At 38.8% G+C, this 22910-nt stretch overlaps 4 protein-coding genes across 8 annotated transcripts; 2 read left to right on the forward strand and 2 right to left on the reverse strand.

Moving 5' to 3' along the window:
• Window positions 1-41: 41 nt before the first annotated feature.
• serping1 (serpin peptidase inhibitor, clade G (C1 inhibitor), member 1) lies at window positions 42-3778 on the reverse strand. 2 transcript variants are annotated; one of them, XM_028414746.1, is made up of 11 exons: window positions 3628-3778; window positions 3309-3356; window positions 3074-3182; window positions 2804-2971; window positions 2168-2473; window positions 1885-2097; window positions 1457-1600; window positions 1147-1350; window positions 918-1057; window positions 522-744; window positions 42-426 (listed from the first exon to the last, which is right to left on the reverse strand). In XM_028414746.1, exons 2-11 carry the CDS (start codon window positions 3354-3356, stop codon window positions 179-181), a joined length of 1803 nt encoding a protein of 600 aa, XP_028270547.1. In that variant the 5' UTR covers window positions 3628-3778; the 3' UTR covers window positions 42-178. The 2 variants fall into 2 exon arrangements, with proteins under 2 accessions (XP_028270547.1, XP_028270538.1); XM_028414737.1 differs by having other exon boundaries at window positions 3623-3760.
• A 1094-nt stretch (window positions 3779-4872) lies between these two features.
• On the forward strand, window positions 4873-9198 carry tmem134 (transmembrane protein 134). 3 transcript variants are annotated; one of them, XR_003671370.1, is made up of 8 exons: window positions 4873-5133; window positions 5505-5761; window positions 5843-5910; window positions 6012-6098; window positions 6180-6256; window positions 6728-7233; window positions 8678-8731; window positions 8842-8925. XR_003671370.1 is itself a non-coding variant. In XM_028416502.1 (8 exons), exons 2-8 carry the CDS (start codon window positions 5549-5551, stop codon window positions 8922-8924), a joined length of 627 nt encoding a protein of 208 aa, XP_028272303.1. In that variant the 5' UTR covers window positions 4873-5133; window positions 5505-5548; the 3' UTR covers window positions 8925-9198. The 3 variants fall into 3 exon arrangements, 1 of the variants encoding a protein (XP_028272303.1); XM_028416502.1 differs by having other exon boundaries at window positions 6728-6772; window positions 8842-9198; XR_003671369.1 differs by having other exon boundaries at window positions 6728-8731; window positions 8842-8935.
• Window positions 9199-11479: 2281 nt separating this feature from the next.
• On the forward strand, window positions 11480-15589 carry aip (aryl hydrocarbon receptor interacting protein). Of its 2 annotated transcripts, XM_028416759.1 has the most exons (7): window positions 11480-11619; window positions 12277-12459; window positions 12550-12738; window positions 13080-13256; window positions 13364-13505; window positions 14386-14615; window positions 14718-15589. In XM_028416759.1, the coding sequence occupies exons 1-7, from the start codon at window positions 11521-11523 to the stop codon at window positions 14721-14723; spliced, it is 1026 nt and encodes a 341-aa protein (XP_028272560.1). In that variant the 5' UTR covers window positions 11480-11520; the 3' UTR covers window positions 14724-15589. The 2 variants fall into 2 exon arrangements, with proteins under 2 accessions (XP_028272560.1, XP_028272568.1); XM_028416767.1 differs by lacking the exons at window positions 14386-14615; window positions 14718-15589 and adding an exon at window positions 13695-14333 and having other exon boundaries at window positions 13364-13597.
• Window positions 15590-15829: 240 nt separating this feature from the next.
• On the reverse strand, window positions 15830-18939 carry cdk2ap2 (cyclin dependent kinase 2 associated protein 2). The gene is made up of 5 exons (XM_028404507.1): window positions 18840-18939; window positions 18039-18188; window positions 17539-17630; window positions 16779-16899; window positions 15830-16534 (listed from the first exon to the last, which is right to left on the reverse strand). The coding sequence occupies exons 2-5, from the start codon at window positions 18091-18093 to the stop codon at window positions 16467-16469; spliced, it is 336 nt and encodes a 111-aa protein (XP_028260308.1). The 5' UTR covers window positions 18094-18188; window positions 18840-18939; the 3' UTR covers window positions 15830-16466.
• Between the last annotated feature and the right edge of the window lie 3971 nt (window positions 18940-22910).

Consider the following 22910-nt stretch of genomic DNA (forward strand, 5'->3'; position numbering starts at 1 on the left):
GTTTGTCCTCCTTTCAATGACAGGTAAAAAGACAGGCAGCATACTGTGCTTGTTGTGTTTATTCATCACTTGAACTCAGCTTATATTGTTTCATATCCATGCTTGGTAAATGAACAGAAAAAATGACATTCAATTATTATTAGGCAGATATATGTCAGACATTTCTCCCCTCCCTTTCTCATGGGTCGGTCACCCTGCCCATAAAGAGCGGCAAATTAACCTGATCACTCCACAGCAACATGATGAAAGGCCGCAGGGCAGAGAAGTTAGGGTAAGAGCGGGAGAACGACACAGAGGTGACGGCGCCGGCCTCAACTCCTTGTTCTGTAAGTGCAAGGAAGGCTTTGTGTTGGGCACTATCCAGGACCAGCTGTCCTTCAGAGTGGAGGCCACACAGGCTTGCACCTTCGTAAAGCGACGACAGTCCTGTGTGTAAATAAATAAACATGAAAACAAAAAGCAGGTGAAGAGACATATTTTCTAAATGGAAAATTAGTCACTAAACAGACTGAAAAACAAACCTAGTTTCTTAATAAGGACGTTCATGTCTGGCTGTGCATCCAGCTTGATTTTGGGCAGAGCGACCTCCATGTGCTGCAGAGGTGTCCCCTTCATTTGTTCTATCATTTGACGCACAGCTGTGTCCGTCATCTTCTCCTCCACCAGCTGTAAGTCAGTCAATCCGTTGGAGTGAGGCAGCAGGATGTAAAGGCTGCTGTCCCCTGTGAGGGGAAACCTTGCCACCTGTTTGACATGGAACTAAAACTGAGCCATTCTATTGCAATTCTGGCAAACTGAAGCTGTTATTAGCTTATATGTGCTGAATTACAAATGAGTATTTTTCTGTTAAATATGACAATGTATGCATTTGATGTCATAGCTGTGTGGTAGGGTGGTTTTAAGGTGGCTCCTCTTACCTGTGCCTTTAGCACACCATCATAGGCCACAGCCACAGAGTATTTCTGATGATGGAGGAGGGGGACCGTCACCAGATCACCATTCAGTTTGGCAAAAAGTCCTTTCTTTGGTTTCGGATTAAACTTGATCTTCCACTGACCTGATACACATGATGCACACACACACTTTAATAGTTAACACTAGTCTCAAATGCGCACACACACACACACACACACACACTCTACTGACCACTAAAGGAAACAGCGTTGAGCAGGATCAGTTGTGCGTCTGGTGAAACAGAGTCTAACAAATGTGTGATTTTATTTTTGGTCTTATTTGCCACCCAGCTGTTGATCATCCTGGCGTTCTCATCACTGGTCTCCAGCAGCTTGACGGGCTCCGCTTCATAGAACTGAATGGACTGGTTAGTAAAGGACTGGGTCAGATTCATGTCTGAGGAGGAAAAAAAAGAAAAACAGAAACCCGTGTAACCTGTCATTCTGTGCAGTGCTCCTTTTTGACTGGTTATTGTGCGTACTGTGTACTGAGACAGTAATACATGGGTTATAGTAGATCTGTGACGCCATTTGCAAGGAGCCGGACAACTTCTCTGTTAGCTTCTTCATTTGGAAGTGAAGACAATGGAAGTCATGAGGCACACAGAGAGCCCTCTCCATGGCTTTGCGGGTGTCAGCCCTTGCACCTGAAGGTATAACACAGGAAAAAACAAAGATGTACTCAGAAGTCTGATACAGAAAGGCTGTCTGATACTACAATACTGTCTGATAGTACAAGTACAGGGATTTTAATGGAAGTCCTGTCTAGTTACTGTGAAATTTCTCCTCACTAAAGAAACATGTCAGTGGTTGCAACAGTGTGGAGTATTGATTATTAGTTTTTGTGGTCTGACAGAAGAAGCTCTTTCAGGCACTTTTTCACATGTTTGTTAAGAACACAGACTGCTGCTGCTTGGTTTTCTCTTCCTACCCAACAGCAAATGGGAGAGCAATCCATTGATGCTGACAGGAGAGAAGAGCATGTTGTTGGAAGGATATATTTCTCTGAAGTAAGAGTAGAGCTTGATAGAGAACTCTGCTATGGACTCCTGCAGTATGGGTTCCCCCGTGCGACTGTTCTCATCCTGGCAGGGCTCCCACGCCGTGGAGAGGCCTTCACACGTGTTAGGAGACAAGGTAGGAGCTAAAAGAAAATTAAACACATCATCAAAACATGATGTGGACATTGAATCGTTTTTAATTTACAAAGCTACCTCCAACAATAATGTACACAGTGCTGAGCTTCCCCCCCTCGGTGGTTTCACATTGGTAAATTCCAGCATCCTCCATGACAATGTTTCTGAGTATTATAGTCTGATCTTGATCAAGAGGGTAAAGCAGATCCAGTTTCTTATTTTCATCTGTGGAGTCATCTTCAGAATTCAGTTTTATTCTCATGCCAGCGCTGATCTCTTTATACCACACTGCATTGGCCCTGACTGGAAGGCTGGAAGGCGGGAAGTGGCACGGGAGGTGAACATGGGAGCCTTTAGGTGCCTTAATGGTATATCCAATTGATGCTGTAGCAGGGAAAGAGGAGGATGAGAACACGTCTCTGGATTTAAGCTTTGTTAAATTTAACAGAGTGGAGTACATCCCTTTTAAATATGTCATTATATTCCACATTTTTAAATGCCCAAAGCAGCATGATGATCAGTCTATTTTAGTGTCTTTAGATGCAGATGAGCTGCCTGGATGTGATTTATTATTACATGTTGTGATGAGGGGCTGCACACCTCTGATTGGATTCAGACACACTAGGAACAATGACACAGTCTTTTCTCTCTACATCTACATTATGGCTCTATAGACACAGCAGTATTATGCATGATATCAAGTGTTTTTCTCACCATCAACTGTAATGTTGTATGTTCTTATCACCTCCACATTGTTGTCCTTCACCAAACACTCATAGCCGCCCTCATTGAAAGCGCTCACAGGAGATATAGAGAGATACAGGCCATTCTTTTGAACTGTAGCCGAGCCGGGCGACTGATCATCAGGGCTTATCTCTCTGCCTGCATGTAAAGAAAACAAAATAAACATATCATACATATGCATGTGTACACATTCACATGTATATACTGTACAAGCAGAAAGAAAAAAAATAATAATGTGACCATTGAATTTCCAGGTAATGTCTGCTCCACTGAAGTCAGTTTGAAATGAGAGACAGGGCAGCTCCAGAGTAGAACCAGGTGTCACCCGGAGGTACGTGCATGATGTGAGCTGAGCAAAAGGAACAAGTCCAACAAATAAAATGCTTCATCACAAACTCAGGGATACAGAGGATGAAGTCCACCAATCAGTGGCCACAGAACATACATGCACGTATATATCAATACATGACTTTACCTCAAAAATGAGCTGCAGCAGGAGGCAAAGTGTGGCCTGCTGTCTCATCTGCAAAGGGAATGAGGAGAGAGGATTTCAAAATGAATATGGCATCGAGCCGCAGGAAAAGATCAATACATGGCGCAATCTGTGAAGCAGCGATATCCTCCAACGTTAAAACTTTTTAAAACTGTGATCATTAATCTGCAGGATCCATTAGTGTCTGCCACACTTCAGAAAACTTCACAAGACAAAATGTAGCCATGCATAATATAATGTAAATAACCTCTGCTTCTGCTGTTATCAAAGAACGGAGAAAAAAAACCATTACATAACTCACAGCTCATGAATTTCCAAGTTTTCAAATTTGTGATGGTACCAGGTTTTTTTTTAATTAATAATGCATCCATCCACTTCATCCACCCACTCTGACTGCTCCTCTGAACTGCAACCAACTCTGACTAGCCTCTGATTGTTGGTTTAGAGATGTTTGTTTGCATACTGCAGGTCTTCTGACTTGCTGGAAATCACATGATTTATCATTTTGGCAACAGATACTAATGGGAATGATTTACACACCCTGATATTTATTCTCCTTTACATGTATTTATTTAATAATATAATTTTTTTGTATTAAAATGTTTGTCTGCTCAATCTTCAAACCGAAACACAGAAACAGAACAGGGGTGGGAGTGGATGAACGGGTCCCCTTCGACCCATATCAATTTGCATAATGAATTGTTCCTGCTAAAAGTGATTAATTTGGCTTTTGTGAGAAGTTGTGTGTAGGTATACAGAGACAAGGACGGCGGGAGGCAAAAACAAACATCCATCTTAGAAGAGCAGTGTTAATTTTCTTACCTCCACCTTTTTAGAAAGGTGCTTGTTAATTAATGGATTTATTTTGTGATTATTTTATGTTATATTTAAAGTGGTTTTATAATGTCTCCTCAAACCATGCAAACAATCTATTACACAGCTTTAATGTGTTATTTTATTCATTTATTCATTGACCATCATATTAAATGATGATATTAAATTTTACTTTTTGTCTAACTTCAGTGATGTCTACTTCCTCAACATGGTTTAATTAAATACATTAAAAAAGCAATTTATATCAACATAAACACTCCCTGAATGCATTTTTGTCATACATTTTCTTTTTAAGGCTGACAGTGTTTTATCATTAAAATGAATTATGTGTGTGAGTGAAAATATGAAATTTATATTCAGCTGTCTGTTTAATCTAAAATTACTAATGCAGCTTATTTGTTGTAGTTAGTCAAGTATTGCCAGTTGACGCATCCTTGACGTCAGTGTGGTTAAAAAATGTTTGATCTAACTATTAGTAAATTATTGCAAACCTTAAACTCACAGTCATAAATCTACATCTGCACATACATATTTAATATTTTTTTTAGGTATAGTTATAAACTAATATGTTTCAAAGTACATTTCTCAGTCAGCACTCAACCTGAATATTCGAATATTCTGTCTACTTTTAGCACTTTGGCACATTTAATACCAACAACTCTGGACTTTTATATGCTGTGTTCCTGGTTCCGGACAACTTTCGTCACTTGGCCCGTCAATCGATAAATCGACACACGATTAAGCGCACTGATACCCGAAGAAAGCTGCTTGGGCGTAATCAGGCGTGTGCAATCGAGAGCCGGGTGTTAAGAAGAAGAAGAGTTTCAAACTTCTACTAAAGCTATTTTCGCACGAGAAAAACTCCACACGTATTGATCGCAGTGGTTCATACAAAGTGTACAAACATGTGAGCCGACTCTAAACGACGTGAAGTCGACTTTTGCCTCGCGGGAGAAAAGATTTACTTAAGACAGTAAGTTTTCGTCCTGGTCATCTGATCGACAAGCGGAAAGAAGACAAACAATGGCAACAACAGTTAGCTGCTGCTTTATTCTAGTTAGCTTCCGCCTCGTCCGTTAGAATGCTAAAGGCTGAGTTGACACCGTGCTGGAGCTGTTTTTTTTAGATTTTACAGCTGCATTTGCAGTTTAAACTGAATATAAGTTGTTTCTAAAGATTCAGACACGACAGAAAAATTACACATACAAAAAAACAACTAAAGTCTTTTGGTCTGGCAAGTATAGTAAACACACATGCTATCACTACAGTGTACTGTGATTTGGATTTTTCTTCGTAGCTCTGACTCCATGTGTCTTAATATTGATTTTCAAACTTGAACCACAGTGACCATCAAGCTAGAAGACCTCAGGGTGTAAGAAGCAATCACTATGGCAACGCAGTTTACTATCGACGATGCCTTTGTATTGGAGGGCGATGAGGAGGGAGCTGTGTCTGATGGAGAGTCAGAGAGGTGGAATGGCAGAGACAAGGACAGAGATGGAGGCGAGATGACATTTGGTCCTCTAAGTTTCTCCAAACCTCAGACTCATCCGTCCCCTGCCGCCTCTGGCACCCCTGAACACAGTAACCTGAAGTATCAGGTACACACACACCTGCATGCTTACATCACCAGCTTCTGTTTAGTTGTTGCAGTGTAGTTATCATCACCTGCTGTTTTGCAGAATCTGGAAAATGAAGACGCCTTGGGAAGCAGCGGCAATTCCACGTTTAACAACTTCTTCAAAATCAGGTGAATTATATTGTTGGAGGTCTTGGGGGTAATTTTCTTGTTTTTGTCGTCCTCCCTGTTTTTAGAACTAGAGATGAAGCCCTGTTTCTGTTTCTCCACAGTGATCCTGCAACTCTGTCGTACTGCAGCTCCCAGTGGTCCTTCAGCACCTTGAGTTCAGTCACGCAGCTCTCTGCACACTGCTGCGGGTATGTCTAAACATCTTAAGCACATGCTCAAGCAGGGAAACAGTAACAAACAGAGTTACTTTAAAAACATGTGTTGCTCAGGTGGGTGTCTCATCCACTGGTGAAGAAAAACAGGAGAGTTGTTCTTGCCTCATTCCTTCTCCTTATCACTGGGGTTGGTGAGTACACATGTTTTATTTTTTAACTATTCAACCAAATTTGTGAATGTGATTACACTGCTTTGTGGGAAGCCATGTGTTAACATGTTATTAGCATTATTTTCACATAGAGGTAACGGTTACTGTTGGGTAATTGGCCATTTGAAAGCGACTGCATGTGGAAATATGCTCTCTTCACCTATGAGATCCGTGTTTTTGTACATTGTTCCTGACAAATATATTAAAAACACTTCAAAACAGGCTCTAAACATGTAAACACTAAATAGTGTTGCAACTAGCAGGTAGTTGTGCCAGTCAGGGACATCTTTGGCACTTTACACAGTGGACTTTGTCCTCACATTGGTCCACTGATTATAAAAACCAATATTTCTTTTTCTCCAGAGTATTGGACTTGGTGAAAAACATGTGTTTGAATACTTTAATACCTGTGTTCTTTACTCATTGATAGAGTTTTGTGCTGTCTCTTCTTAGCTCTTATCTTCGCAGGTATTGTTGTACAGCTGAATCCAAATGCAGGTAAGAAAATAGATGAGAACATTTTATTTTGTTCAGAAATGGCACACTTCACTTCACTCTTCATCCACACACAACCAGCACAACCACAACATTTATTTTGGAATGTTTGTTGTGTTTATACATACTGGAAAAGGCGCTAGTCGTTAAAAGTCAAAGTGTTTTTCAGGCCTCAAGGCCATTTTGTCTTGCTTTGTATACTTTTTAGAGCTGGTGTGAAGAGCGGGAGCAGAGAGCAAGGCTATTAAAAACTTATTTTTAAAACAAACCTACAAGTCTGCCAGCTGAACACATTTACATAAAACATCTAATTTGTAGTGGGGATGTACAATAAATGTCTGAAGTGATGATAATACAGTTTTTTTTATAGGTTTCTGTTTCCATAGCTCTATGGTAGTTCACAGACTGAAGGATTATGGGAATTTAACCAACCTGGATGCTATGCCTGAGTGCCTGAGGATAATGTGTGTTCATTAAACCTGGTTTACTATGATGCAGCAGCATGTTTATATTACTTATTATACATACTGCATTCCTTGCAAACCAGATCCACCCTAATCAATTCCTCATAAAATTACATTTGATGATTTAAATGTCACACATTTCAGTAAATCAGATAATATAAATAATAATTTCTCTAATATATATGAGCCGCAGATGCTGGCAGAGGCCTGATTGAGAGCTGCTTTCTCTGTTTACACTTGGTCTGCTGGTAGCTTTGATTTTCTCGGGTGCATTATCAGCCTCTGGATTGATTAAAAATGTATTAGATGAACTTTCAGAACTATTTCACTTGACTATCTTTAACAGCGTCTTATTGTATTATGTCACATTGCTTCACACATGTGCACCTTAGGATTAATTTAACTTTATTTAAACGTGCACTGTATCTCTCAACATGAGAGCCTTGCTTTTAATTTCTAACCTGTTCTCAGTCATAAATTAGCATCTCTCTGTAAATCTGCCTGTACAGCCACGCTCACCCACCTGCCCTACTCTCTGTGACACTTTTAATCAGTCAATCTGGCTTCTCTGTTTGTAAAGTGGTTTTTCTCAGACTCAGAGAAAAAGTCAAGCAGGAAACAAGCTCTTGGGTTAAATGAGCATACCCATTACATGAAAAGAAAATGCCATCAGGCTGAGTGCAAATGAAAGAAGAGACACATTAACTATATTTAATCAGCTGCTAAAGGAGCAGGTGTTGCTCTAAAAATTCAGTTTTCTGATCCCAGCATCACTTTCATCAGAACTATTCGTATTACTGTTCCTCAACCGGCAAATTACACACCACGGTTATGGATCAATGTATATGATAAATGCCCAACTCATCAGCTGCATTGATTCTGTGTATGGTGTCCTACATTTTTTTGGTCATTGGAAATCTGCACGTTTGCTCTTGAGTGATTCACATCATGTCTTTCCAAATTCACAATTAACAGTTAAACTTGCATATCCAGCTCTATAAATCAGTCCCCCGATACTTCCTCAGAGCTCACACATTTCAATCCCATTGGTTCCTCTGTGTGAGTTTTTTTTTTCTTTTGTCAAATCTTTTCCACCTTAATGAGCATAAAACAGACACTATGACAGACAGCAAGTTCACAGTGTGATGCTGCTTTTGTTTTCATGCAGCTCTGGTCTTTGCTGCTTAGCCAAACCAAACTTTAAATTTACTTAGAAACAGGAATGCACCACTGATCTGTTCCCTGTAACATCAGCAAAACATAAATCCACATAAACACCGTTAGTTTTAAGTACGTCAGCCATCTCCCCTATGAGTCATGCCATGTCAAGTGGATCAGCATAAATCGTCATAAATGATTCCTCTAATTACCTTTGCTTGCATTCATTAGTATTCCTGACCATGTTTTGCCTCGTAAGTTGTTACTAATAAAATTGTCCCTGCAGGTGTTTCAAGTGCAATTTTCTTTGTACCTGGATTTCTTCTTTTCATCCCTGGAGGTAAATTGATCATTTATTTTTCTGGCACAGTTTATTTCTATTATTATTACTCGACTTTTTGTTGACAATACTGTTGACAATAACAGTGTTATTCTTCATATTTCCTCCAGTGTATCATGTGATATACATCAGCTGTGCTGTCCGCGGTAGGAGAGGCTTCAAACTGTTCTACCTGCCTTATTTTGAAAAGTGACTTTTTTTTATAAGACTCTACATTATCACTACATTTTTTTATCACTCAGTTAAAATGAACTGTTTTTGTCATGTGTCACAAAATGTATGTGTGGTTGTTGTTGTTTTTCTTGTCATTGTAATGACCACTGATACCTAAACCACTCAGTGCTTTGACTATGTTTCCACTACATGAACTGACATTGCTGTATGTGTAAACTAAGGAGCTTGCCTGTGTTTTCCATGTTGTGTGAATAATGACTGTGAAATTACAATAAAATGTTTGTATATTTTAACTTGTGTCAGAGTGACATTCCCAGCATCTTTTTGACTGGAGTGGAGTCAAACCTACAGAAACAAAGGGCAAAAATTTCTTTCATGTATTGTTTATTAATCGTGATCATTTGCTGCGACTGAATACTGTGACTGAATACAGTCCTTAATAAATGATTAAAAAAGATAAAAACAATGGTTTGAATGCACAACTTTCAGCCAATCAGCATCCAGGTTACTGTGTGAAGCTGTTGCCATCTACTGGTTGGCCAATCAGTTATGAGTGCGAGGGATTAAAAACAAATTATGCTGGCTAATAGTATAATACCTTCATGATAAAACAGAGTGTAATGTTACGGATGTCATTGATTATCATGGTATAGCAATAGTAGCTATTAGATGATCCAATAAAAGACCAACAAAAACAAAATAATTACATTCAAACATGAGATCTGATTCACTGAAATCAGAAAATACAGCGTTGTTACTGATTGGACCTTTCTGTGAAATCTATTAAAACCCTCTGCATGTTTGCTTTGCTGCTCTTCACAGTAATAGTTATGTATTTAGCCCATTAATTCTCTGCTATGTAATGTCTTTCTAAAATTACTTTTTACAAGTTTTTAACCAAGGATTAGCATAACATATCAATTAAATTAAATTAAATAAATGTTGACCAAATTTAAAAGCTTCACTGTAAAAGCTTTAAGCTTACACATTAACCAGAAAGCCCTATAGGAGGTTTTAGACGTTTAAACTGTTTCTGTTTCTAATGGGTTTGTTTTGTGCCTTCTCTCGTAATGCATTTTTCCGTTCTAACAGATTTATACACAGCTTCTAATAAGACAGGAATGCTTTCATTTTCATGAAATGTCACTACTTTTTCTCACTTTAATGGTTCTTCAATTGTAGCTTGAACACCCAGGGAACCTTGAAATAAAGTCCTGCTTTAGTTTCTCAGTCCCAGGTAGTTATCATCTCAGTAGGATGTAGAGCCACAGTATTCCTGAGTGGTAATTTTTTTTGAGACATAGTGACATTTCTGTTTTATTTAAAGGACTGCAGTGGGGCAAACTGCTCTTTTTAAGGACCGCAGTGCCTGATCATTTAATGGTAATAAGGACAACAAGTGAGAACATACAAGCTCCTCTTATACTGTATGAGAGAACCTGATGCCTTTGATCTGTTCATATCTGAAGTATGATGGAAATATAAAAATAACAAAGTGCTTTTATCAGACCTTTCAGTGAAATCCATTAAATCTCCCTGCATGTCTTTTCTCTGTAGCTTTGCATGGCGTATATGGATTATTCAGTTTATACTCTGCTCTGTAATGCTCAGATATTTTATTTTTGATCAAAAATTAGCATTGATTAAATGACGACACTGTGAAGGAGAAGGAGACCTTTTATAATGTATATAAAAAGGGTAATGTATATAAATATAGTGTATATAAAATAAAGAGGGATCTTAGTGCATCATGTAGGGGATGCAGTACTTTAAATTGTATTAAGTCCTTGAATAATGAGTGAACCCCTTTCTTTAGCTGATATCCATAAATCATTCCCCTACTGTTGCATGCATGATACATGTGAGTATATCCATCAGTATATCCATATACGACATTATATCTGTTCATTATCTCAGTATATAAATCAGTGGAAGGAAAGTAGCAATATATTTTCCCCATACAAAGTCTCTAATTTGCAAGTAGTGGAAGAATTGTGTAGCCTATTTGTCAGCCCAAACTTCGGGCTCTGCATGTGTAATGACTGGGTTAAAGGGGCAAAGGTATGTCACAATAGCAGCTTGAAGTTATCTAACAATAACAGGGAGCTATGTAGCTTGTTATTCTCTCAACAGATGTTATGGCAGGGCCAACAAATGAACTAAAGAGGAGCTTGTCTGCTATTTAGTTTCTTTGTTTGCTCAAAGACAACAAAGTGAGAAAGTGTCAGAGCAACAGTCTGAACCAGAGTGAATACTGGACCGTTTTGTCAGTAGCTTATTTTAACTGCATGTGGAAACAATAAAATAAAAACAAACAATAAACAAACAATTGAACATTTCCACCACAAGAGCCACACTGATGTCAGTAAGGTAGACATACATGAACATGTACTAAGTAATAGAACCTTATGCAAGTATAATTATTGTTTTCTGTAATCGTATGTAAATGCAAAGTCTTATAACTTCTTATTAAATGTATTTTATGTAAATGTTTTGCATGTTGTGCTAGTAATCTTGTGGTACTGTAAAGACGCCGGAAGCTCGGAGTGACGTGTTACGAAACGACTGGGTTCGGCAAAAATCGGCATTTGTCGGCAGCTGAGACGCGGTCAAGGATGGAGGAAGAGGCACACAAGCTCCTCGAAGAAGGAATAAGGAAGAAATTGATCAGCCCTGGTAAAGGAGAGCTGTCAACATTCCCCAATGGAACTAAGGTACAACTACAGCGTTATCTGGACAGTGATAGAGCCGAGTTCTCCGAATATTTCCATGTATCCGACGAGGCACGCTAGCTAATGCTATCAGTGGTTATATCTTTGCTAACACACCAGACTCAGTGAGGCAGATTAACGTCATGTAATATGATATTTCGTCTGTAAAACACCGCGAATGCGCTTGTTAGGTGTGGTTAGGGTGGTGATACGGTGTAGTTTAGGTCCAGTTTGTATTTTTTAATCTGGGTGAAAAAAATGCTTCTGTTTTTTTTCATCTGATGGAAAATATAGGGCGGGACAGGATGGCCTGTGTTTTTGAATGCTGATTCGTCCTTTTGGCCTGTCAATCACCTTTCCCTTGCTGTTATTGGTCAGAATATCACTGAATGCAGACGGTATCCAGGCCTGTCAAAAAGTGAAGGTTTCTCTGTTGTTTCTGCTAAACGAAGATTCAGCTGCACCGAGCTCGAGCTGTTCTCTTACTGTTGTTCCATACAGTTTGAAATAAACTTTATTTATTCATACTTGAGAGTCACAACGATCTCGGAGCGCATCAAAGAATGCAATCTGACCCATCCTTTTTAGATAGGAAGACTTGGTAGTAGCAAAGTAGCAAACAGCTGATCAGTCTGTCTGTGTTTATGCCTTCACATCCAGGTAGTCTTTCACTACCGCACCAGCCTGTGTGATGGCACCGTGCTGGATGACTCCAGAACTATGGGGGGACATAGCAAACCTATGGAGCTCATTCTGGGCAAGAAGTTTAAACTAGCTGTGTGGGAGAGAATCGTCATCACTATGAAACAAGGAGAACTTGCAGAATTTACCTGTGATACTAAGGTTAGTAATCTGGAGAAGCTGGATTTAATAACCCGCCTGTTTATTTTTTTTATTCCACATTGCTGATTGTATCTCTTTCTGTGTCCTCAGCACACAGCACTGTACCCCCTCGTCTCCCAGTCCCTGAGAAACATAAGTGCTGGTAAGGACCCTCTTGAAGGCCAGAGACACTGCTGCGGAATTGCCCAGATTCACTCTCATCACTCCTTGGGCCACAAAGACCTGGATCACCTTCAGGCCAGTCCACAGCCTCTTGTCTTCACCATCGAGATGCTGGAGGTGAGCAAGTTTTACAACACTGCTGGAGTTTTTCCTTACTCAGAGTAGGCCTCTGTTTTGTCTATGCAACAAGAGAGTTAGCCTGTATTGCATTATTTGATGAAAAAATAAATGTATGTTGTTGTTATCATTTGATTCTTTTTTTCTGATTTAGATAGCTTTGGCTGTACTTGTTGTTGGTTGTTAGTTTAATTAAATAATATTTTTTTATACAGAATGCTTTTGTTAAAAAGCATTCTGTATAAAACCTGTGTGAATCATACAGAACTGCAGTGTGTTACTGGGAACGCCTACATTTTTGCTGCTGCTGCTGCTGATCTTTGGTCTGCTTGTCTGCTCAGGTTCTCTGTCCCGGATCATTCCAGCTAGATGTGTGGGCCATGACAGATAAAGAGAAACTTGATCTTGTGCCACACATGCATGAAGAGGGTAACACGCTCTTCAAAGAAGGGAAAATTAAGGAAGCCACAGAGAAGTACTACAATGGCATTGCCTGCTTAAAAAGTCTACAGATGAAGGTTAGAAGAGAGTTAATCATTCTTATTGTGTTGTAGTGTGCATGAATACATCGTCATACAGTGAATGCAGGCATCTCTTAACACTTCTGTGTGGCCTTTTATTTCAGGAGCACCCTGGAGATGAAGCATGGGTTAAATTGGACCAAATGATCACACCATTGCTTCTCAACTACTGTCAATGTCTGTTACGCCAGGGCCAGTACTACGAAGTTATTGAACACTGCTCCTCCTTGGTCTTCAAATATGAGGGTAAAGCTTTGTGTTGGTGCTTCACAGGGACTTTGTTATTACTATAGATTGTGGTTTTTGTGTGGGGAAAAATTGAAACAGAACCCAAGTATATATATATATATATATATATATATATATATATATATATATATATATATATATATATATATATATATATATATATATATACTATATATATATAAGCATATATAGCCACCGTGTATAAACATTAACATGTTGTTGTTGGACACTGTTCTTCCCTACAGTAAATTTCAGCTAAGGTGTACTGAAGCTGTTCTTGTGGCTTGTTCTGGCACCGTACCCTGCCAGTATATGTTGTTGCTCTCTTTGTGTAGGCTATATCACTTTCTTTAGATTGTTATTGGACATCAGTGTAAACAGCAGCTGAACAATGAGATATGTTTACCCAGACTGGCAGTACGACTGATAGTAAATAATCTTTGCGGGATAAACAGTAATTTTTTGGAGCAATGTGTCAGAATACCTTAGGGGAGTTCCAGTACTACTACTACATACAATGAATACTAAATTAATATACCTGGATTCATTTTATTTCATTTATCTATCCGGACTAAAACTCTTACTGCTATATGCTACTGCCACAGGTCGGTGATTTGGTGATATTTTACCTCTGAATAGAACGTGGCAGTTTGTTAAACCATGGCCAGAGAAAAGACAGATTCAGGCCTGTAAAATTCCTTTATGCTAACAAAAAAAAACAAGGTAGACAGACTTGGAACAGAATGCATTGGGCCATTGTCCTTTTGCAGACAGAATCAAAGCCATTTCAAAAAAATGTTCTTTAACTCAGACAGAAAATGCTACTCTCGTAACTGTAGTATTTCTAGTTATGTCTTCTTTTTCCCCTTTCTGGCAGATAATGTAAAGGCCTACTACAAGCGGGCCAAAGCCCATTCTGCAGTGTGGAATGAGAAGGAGGCCCGAGCAGACTTCGACAAGGTGGTAGAGCTGGACCCTTCTCTGGGGCCATCAGTGGCCAAGGAGCTGAGGGCCATGGAGGAAAGGATCCGCACCAAGGAGAGGGAGGATAAGGGTCGCTACAAGGGCCTGTTTGGCTACAACTCACCACCAGCCACTGCCACTACAGTCAGTCCTGTTTCAGTTTTTCCCTGCTTATTTGGTGTGGAATAGAGTTTGCTATGTGAAAAGAGTTTGATTGAAATGTCTGTCTTCTCTTCCTCCTCACAGAGTTGAAGCTCTTAATGAGTTTGATACAAGAGGATGCCTATGAATTTCAAGACAGAGGTGTTTTCGTTTCATCATGCGCCCAAGCCAAGCACACCATCCTGCTCTCCTTAGTACATACACACAAAGGTGATTTGCATTCCTGACTTATTCCTCTAAACTCTCACACTCTTAGGCTTTGATCAGAACATGTTGACATGATTTACTGGACCCTGCAGAAAGCCTCAATTGGACGGCGGAAACATTAATTCATTGCATTTTATTCTTGACATAAGGGGGCTCTGTATTCCAGATACACTCTCCGTAAATGATTCACTACCTGAAGTGTGCATCCCAAAGAATGCTCAGCACCAGCTTTCACAGGGCTTTCTGCCAGGAAAGCTCTGATTTATGTGAAACTTATACAGCAAAGAAAGCCTATAATGCAATCCTGAAAAACACTCTCCCTTCAGAAAGATTTTTTTTAATTTTCTTTTTTGCACAAGGGACGGTGTGTACTTACATATACACCTCTGCCTTGCACCGCCAGACCCCCTCCCTTTTTTAATTTTTTTAAAATATACAGGTCACAGCAGAAGCAACATTACTGTGGTAGGTGGGACGTGGAACCGAATTGTCTGTGACAATCATGATAAAAAAAACACAGGCTTGTGTTGTATTTTGTTTCTCCTATGTATCTTATTTTATGTATGTAATTATTATGTAATGTTTTTGTCTAAATGTACTCAGCAAAAAATCCACTCTCCTTCACTTGCTTAGAAAGAGCTACTCATTAGTCTTCATGCGAAGCAGTTAGCTTGAGCCTGTCTGAAGTGAGATGTTATTAAATTGTAACTGAAAATAAATGTTTATCCCCGGTCTTGAAAACCAAACAATTTGAAAATGTGTTGTCTTGTTGATTGAGCGCCATCGATACACTCTGTGCCCTGAATTTAATTTAGAAATTAGACTGTGATCAGTTTTTTTTTGTCGTACTACTCATTTTCTTCTGAAGGCTCACTTAAAAAAAAAGCTTTTCCTAAACAGACATATCATCTCATTCCTGATATGTGCAGCCAAATATAACCCTACTTATAAACCCCAAAGTCATTACACAAAGAAAAACACAAGGTGTATTCTTTTTCCGTTTTTTAATTAAGATATACATACCGAACTGCAAAAATCTGGTTTACAAAATTTCCATACTAACAAACTGACTTGAGATGTACAAGTTGTTGGGAATGAGAAACATCTAATGTCTGTTTATGATGCTAGAAAATCTGATAAGAAACAAAGCACGGGTACATGGAAAAGTGTATGTTCAAGATGTCCAGGTTATCAAAAACAATATAGCTGAGTGATGTTAAAATTACAGACTAGGAAACAGGATTGGTGCAGTTTCTCAATTGACTTTATCATTAAAAAAAATTGCCATTATAATTAAAGAAGAATATAAACATTCCCATTAATTTTACTAAAACTTTAACCCACAGCTTGGCTTAAAAATACGCTGAAATTCCCAACCACTTTTTTAAAATAGGTACAAAACTTTGTTTTGCATACACCTCACAGGTCGCAGAAAGTTAGTCAACAAATTGAGCATGGTGAAATGCATTGAAGAGAGGACACAGAACATAATGCACCTATAAATAGCCAGCAAATAAAGCTGAAAATGGGAGGATAAAAAATGGGTGTAAAACGTACAATAGGAAGCATGGTGTGGACAGGCTTCTAAGAGGGAAAGTGTCAGGTGGAGGGATCTTTTCCAAAGGGTTATGTGCGGGCACTTCTCTCAGTCTCTGCAAGACACTCCCTGACAAGTGCTCGGGCATGGATTATACCTGAATAAGACAGACACAGGGTCATTTTAATAGAAGGAAATCTAACAAACCAAAACAAAAAATATGGACTTGTCCTCATTAGAGAGCAAAAAAAGGTTGTCATACTTCCTGAGGTCTCATTTGCATAATACAAGTAACAAGAAGTACAGTAGGAAACCCCAAATCATCCCACAGACTGGATTAATCACTCTTGTACACAAGAAAAAAATGACTCTAGCTGCCACTTTTGACAAATCAAATATACCTCTCTTTAGCCTCTCCATGGCGCTTTTGCTCCCAGCGTATGTGGGCCTGATCTCACGGCTCATCTCTTCAATGACAGACAGAAGCTCACTGTAGGTGGACCCTTGAGACACTTTGACAGGCTGTTGGTGTGTTTTTCCACAGACATGTTTGGAATTGGAAAAAAAATTCCATCAAGACTTGTCATAGCTGTCATGTCAAATCACACATGTAGTGAAAACAATGAAAAGTGTGGTCTCCTGATATGGAACAGTGCTCTATCATATCTATCATCATACAGTATTAAAACAAAATTAGTGTTTTTGATATGTTGATTAATTTGCCTCATAACGCTTGTTCCCATCTGACCGTCATGCTCGCCATGATGTATTAAAGCCCAGTCTTCTCTTCTACGGTTTCAAATTATTGGAACAGAAGTGTATTTTACACTTTAATCAAGTAAGGACTCAGCTATCCCCTTGGCTATCCCATCATATGCCTGCATTCACCTCACAGTAACAGCCTTACAGCACAGTCAATATTTATTGTTCTTCATCAGTACAGCACAGATGTGTTGTTGACTGTACTTTGACCTTTTTTCTCCTCAATAACTAACCTAAAATATAACAAGAACAAGGTCTGTCTTCACTATTGTAAAAAGAAAACAGCATGCATTTTAAAAGTGCTTTGAAACTGTTTCCACATTTTGTATTCATCTGCTCAGCAGGTATTAGTATAAAAGCAGTATTACAAAAATGTGAATGTGACTACTGCACACATACCTGAACAAAGCCCATGGAGGGTGGGCCGAAGTCACTAAATACTGGTCTAAAGTTGGACGATGAGGGGAGGGATGGAGAGGGCACAGAAGACCCTGGACACAAGAAGAGGACAAATAAAACACACTATAATCTGGACTTAAAACCTTCCTTCTGAAATATTTATGGTTGGCTCTGGCCACTTCTTATTTTGACAGTTTGATCCCTGATGAGCCCCCAGGCAGGACACTTAACCCAAAGCTACATCTCAGACAAAGATTTATTTAATGTTCTTCCCCTAATGTGGTGAGCAGGTCCACACTAATCAGTCACTGTAACAATGATCTTAGCATGCTGATCACATAGCGTTGCTATGGTTACTTGCACTTCAGCACTGGCTACTCTAAAACAGATTTATGATGGTGATCAGACTGTTGGACTATAATTATTTTCCATGGTCATGGTGCCAGCATTTATACACAGAGATGTGACTAGTCCGGTTGACCTTTGTGATCTTGATATACCTGGAGGAGTGTGATTGGAGCCAGATGGTGCAGGAGCAATGGGTTTGTAACTCATGGCGATTTCAGCAGGCAGCTCCCCGTACAACACGCCTTCAGTCACGTCAATCCGATGCTTATACAGCTTTACTGGTGATGCTGAGCTCCTAAGAGCTGAGGAAAAGAACAGAGATAACCATATACAGATACGATTATATATTATATGCATGTATGTACTATACATAATCCATGTCTTTTATCAGATCAACAGGAACGAAGGTTTATGCTTCACATTCCAAGTACAAAACATAGACATTAAATTCGCTCATTCACTAGAAGTGCTTCTTTTAGCCTCTGAAAAGGGAAATTGAAATGGAGCTTTACCACCGATAAAGCTCGGTTTTTTAGTGTGGGTAAAGTCGGCGTTCACTTGTCATTTAATTCTTTCGAGATAGATATAATGATATGATGATCAAAATTCAGCTGTTTAATGCTTTTATTAAAGATCCGAGTCTCAAAAACTTCAGAAACGCGGATGTCTGAATGTGATCGGCCGATATGTCAAACGACCGGAGCCAGTGGGGCTAAATGAAACAAAAGCTGACGTTAGCTTTTAGAGGAAGGTGCCAAGCTAACTACTATTTGGTAACGTTAGCGGCATTAGCTAGCTTTCGCCGGTTAGCATAACAACACAATTAAAACCCAGAAAAATCATCACGGCGGTTCATTGATACTGTACTTATAGACCGTGAAAGATGAAAACGTTATCTACACTTACGACCATTCAAAGAGACTATAAACTATTCAAAATATTGATAGTTTTACCTTTTAATGAAGACGGGAAATCTTCTGTGGGAAGTGAGCCCTGGCTCTTCCTCTGTATGTGAGTCTGCGCAGAAGAGAAGCGTAGTGTACTGCTGTTTTTTTTAACCTTTAAAGCGATGTGATTGGTTGACTAAGTATCCTGTGACGTCTGTTCCAAATGTTTGCGTCATCATAACAGAGCTCCAGAGCTCCTATATCCTCTTGACTACCAGGGAAAAAAGATTGTCTGATTACTTTTTTTTTTAAATCTGGAGTCTATATATATATATATATATATATATATATATATATATATATATATATAGACTCCAGATTATATATATATATATATATATATATATATATATATATATATATATATATAAATAAATAAAACAAACAATCTGTCAAAGTGAACATGGATACACAATTCTTACTAAATATTGAACTTTGCAGTGCTTAGTGCAGCCATGGCTTTTGAGTAAAAACTATTGTTTTGTTTGTAAGTGCTCAGATTGAAATCTAAAGCATCTGCCTGAAGGAAGCATTTCAAATAGATATTGTGGTGTAAATCTCTCAGGATGCTTCAGGCTTTCTTGGGGCAGCAGGAGGAACTGTAAAATCATTAAAGAATAAAGGTCCTTCAATGATTTTCTCGGGTTTTTCACATTTCACAAGATTTTCACAAGATCAAGAATTTTTTCTTTAGGTTAAAAATCAAACTATTCAAAACTTTCAAACTTCAGCATTTATTTCAAATAACAATTGCATGCAGTCGTTTATTGGTATATGCGGACTATGCAAATGCATAGAGCCTCTGAGCCACCAGGGGGCCCCAAAGCTGCAATTTCAGCCTCATCTGAAGAAAATTAAATTATCTTTATCTGTAGCTATCTCATGTGTTTATTAGCTCAGCTAGCCTCCGATAAACGTTAGTTAGCTGGGTAGCATTTGTATGCTTATGTAAGCTTTAGTGTTTGCCTCATTAAAGTTGGCTAAAATGTAATTAACACGTCACGTGTGAACAGACTGCCATGTTACTTATAGCTGCCTGGGAGTGTGTTGTTGTGCAGATGTCTGCTAGCTATGTCGTTGTCCAGTGGAAGCTGTCCATATTATATGTATATATATATTTTTGTCACTTAATATTACTGTAGGATTACTTCAGATTAAGTGCATGGCACAATTTATTATTCTAACAATTATAGTTTTGTTGTTGTTGTCCACAATAGGTTGTGAGGAGAGAATGTATCTTCCCTTAACCAACATTTCTAAACTTGTTTTTGCACCAAGGCTTTTTATATCATAGCAGAAAAAAAGTGTTTCAGTAGAAACAGTCTGCAGATTCTGCTGTTTTGTTTCATTCAAAACCAGCTGCACCAAAAATGCACTGAAGGCATGAAGGTGGCACTTTGGTTGGCAAGAGCGTGAGACAGACCTGGAGCGCTTTTCTACAGGTGATACATAATGTGATATGCTATCAAAAAAAAAAGGAGAGCAGAATGTTCCTTGTTTGACCCCTAAAAGCAGCATGTACTGTACAGCAAAAGCTTCAGTTTTTCAAAAAACGTGACAAATGAGAAATCACGACCTGCAACAGTCACAAAGACTGGTTTTTCATTTGCATGTAAATTCAGGACACACTTCACATGATGGTGTTCATCCTTTCAGAGCTTGTCTTCATTGTCTAAATTATGTTATCTTGTAAACAAACAAGCAACAGTCATACAGTACTGCCACAGTAAATTGAAGAGAGCAAATACTCCATTTTTTCAGCATGCATTTGCTTCAGTTTATATTACAGGCAACAATTTGGCTTAACCCGTAAGCTCAATCATGATAAAAGCCCCACTTATACTGAGTGTCTCAAACTCAGAGTATTTCTCATTTCTCAGTTCAAAGCGACTAAATCTGTTTAATTGCCAGAAGTAATTCACTTTCTATGGGCAAGAGTGACAGAAGCGACTAAAGCTACAAAAGCGGCGAGCTACAAAAGTTGAGTTACTAGAGCGACTAAATGAAGATGGCTGAACTTTATGCATATTAGCTATGACGCATAAAACAATGACAACCAATTGGAATGTAGACGTTCTCCACTTGCGTGGATCTTGGGGAATATACTCGGAAACTTTGGTTACTGTACTTTAATTCCTATCAAAATGAAGTTGATTGCTGCCATCTCTGGCCCCCCGGTGTTGTATGATCCGACTCTTTTTGCTTTTAGAGATCACCACAAAAAAGCTCTGGTCTGGGACGAGGTGTCACTGCTGAGTTGATAAAAATGTGTGAGAATTTTTGTTTTGGAGGCTGTCAAGCTGCATGAACTAAAAGGATACGTGCCCTGTATATGGATAAGCAAAATCAAAGATTACTATTTCTCGCGGTTTGAGGGACAAAAGCAACCAGAACTTTTTTTTAGCAGCTATACTTTATGAGTGACAAAAGCATTTTTTACAGCTTCAGTCACTCTAAAAATTGGTCACATTGGTCTATGAATGGAAAATCCTGGGTCACTTATCTATTACAGCCAGTTCCATTAGTGGTGTTAATAAAGCACTCTCCTGAAGACTTCTCTAAAGTTTGGACCTGATCCAAAACAGCCAAAATGCAGACAAATATGAGCCTGTAGGACACCATGCTCCTCTGCAACAAAAGATAATTGTTAGGTATTGTGATCTACAGCATCCTAAGCTCTTTCAAAAAAGGAACAACTTGTCAAGCAGGAAGAAACGGCCCCAAAAGGTAGAACAGCTCATGGGAAGGATGGGATGGTGGCATTTGTCAGGTTCATAGTTTCATTCATTGTCAGGGGAAGGAAAAACAGAAAGATGCTAGAAGACCACTGCCAACCTATTAGAGAAGCTCTGATCAGGGTTTTGGGGGCTGATCATGTATTTTATGGAAGCATCTACTTTTAAATGTTTTATTGTTTTTGTATCATATAAGAAACATTGTAACTTTAATTTAAAGTAAGCTTCACTTTTAGTACTATTTCTGAGGCTGAGGTTGCTTTTGGTTTTTTGCCATCTTTGAAATAAAATGACCAGAAGTGTATGTTGAGGCGACATTTCCAGTTCAACAGTGCACATACCAATAAAATGTCCAATGTTGCCTAATTATCCTTACAATAACAGGGTCCTTCCTAAATCTACTTGCCCCATCTAAATTTCGCTCATGACTTATATCTAATCGATTTCCTGTTGACTGTATACAACACTACACAACACTTCTTTCTGCTTGCCCGCCCAGGCATGTGTGCAGGTTCTACACGCCCACTGGCTCCTGGCTCCTGGCTCTCCTGGCTTTAAAAATGATTGATTAAGATTGATTGATGTTTAAGTTTTCAGTTTTTTTCAGTTTAACAAAACTAACTTTGTGTGGGCTAGAAGAAGAAAAAGAGGGGAAGGAGCGATATGAAGCTGCTGTAAAACTCAGACTCTTGTGTCTGCTGGCCGCAATAAGTCGTGAATTGGTTCTCTGTGCATTGTAGTAGTGTGGCGTTGTTTCACTGTGGTGTGCCTTTAATATTGAGGGGGACTTTGGTAGAACTATATTATCTGATTAGCGTTTTGCTAATCAGATTTTGTCACATCACCATTTTACTGATTTGTGAGAGAGACGAGTTTGGAGACGAGTATTGGAATAAAAAAAAAAAAAAAGGAACAATGAAAAGGAGCCCTGAAAAGAATCGTTTTTCATTCAGTCAGACATTGTAAGAATTAAAGGATGTATATGTACCTGGATCAAGAATTGTTTTCAAAACAGGAAGATAACAATGGTTCGCCAGAGAAAAGGATGCCTCCCCCCTGTTTTTGTCAAGGCTGCCAAAACTGATAATTTTATACAGATAAGCCAAATGGTATCTAGAGATAGGTTTGCTTCAGCTGGGCCTTTATCATTTGTTTATTTGTTATCCCCAACATTTAGGGGATGAAGTGCAAAGAGGAAAGATGAATTTGTGAGGGTAGAGAAGATAAAATGTAAGACTAGGTAACAGCAGCAGGCTGATCAGTATTCAAAGATGCAGGAAAACTATTTTCACCATTCACAGATTTTCCATAGATAGTTTGTTAGGCAAACTTGAATGCAATG

Source organism: Parambassis ranga, chromosome 1, assembly GCF_900634625.1.
Source record: "Parambassis ranga chromosome 1, fParRan2.1, whole genome shotgun sequence".
Classification (NCBI taxonomy): Eukaryota; Metazoa; Chordata; class Actinopteri; family Ambassidae; genus Parambassis; species Parambassis ranga.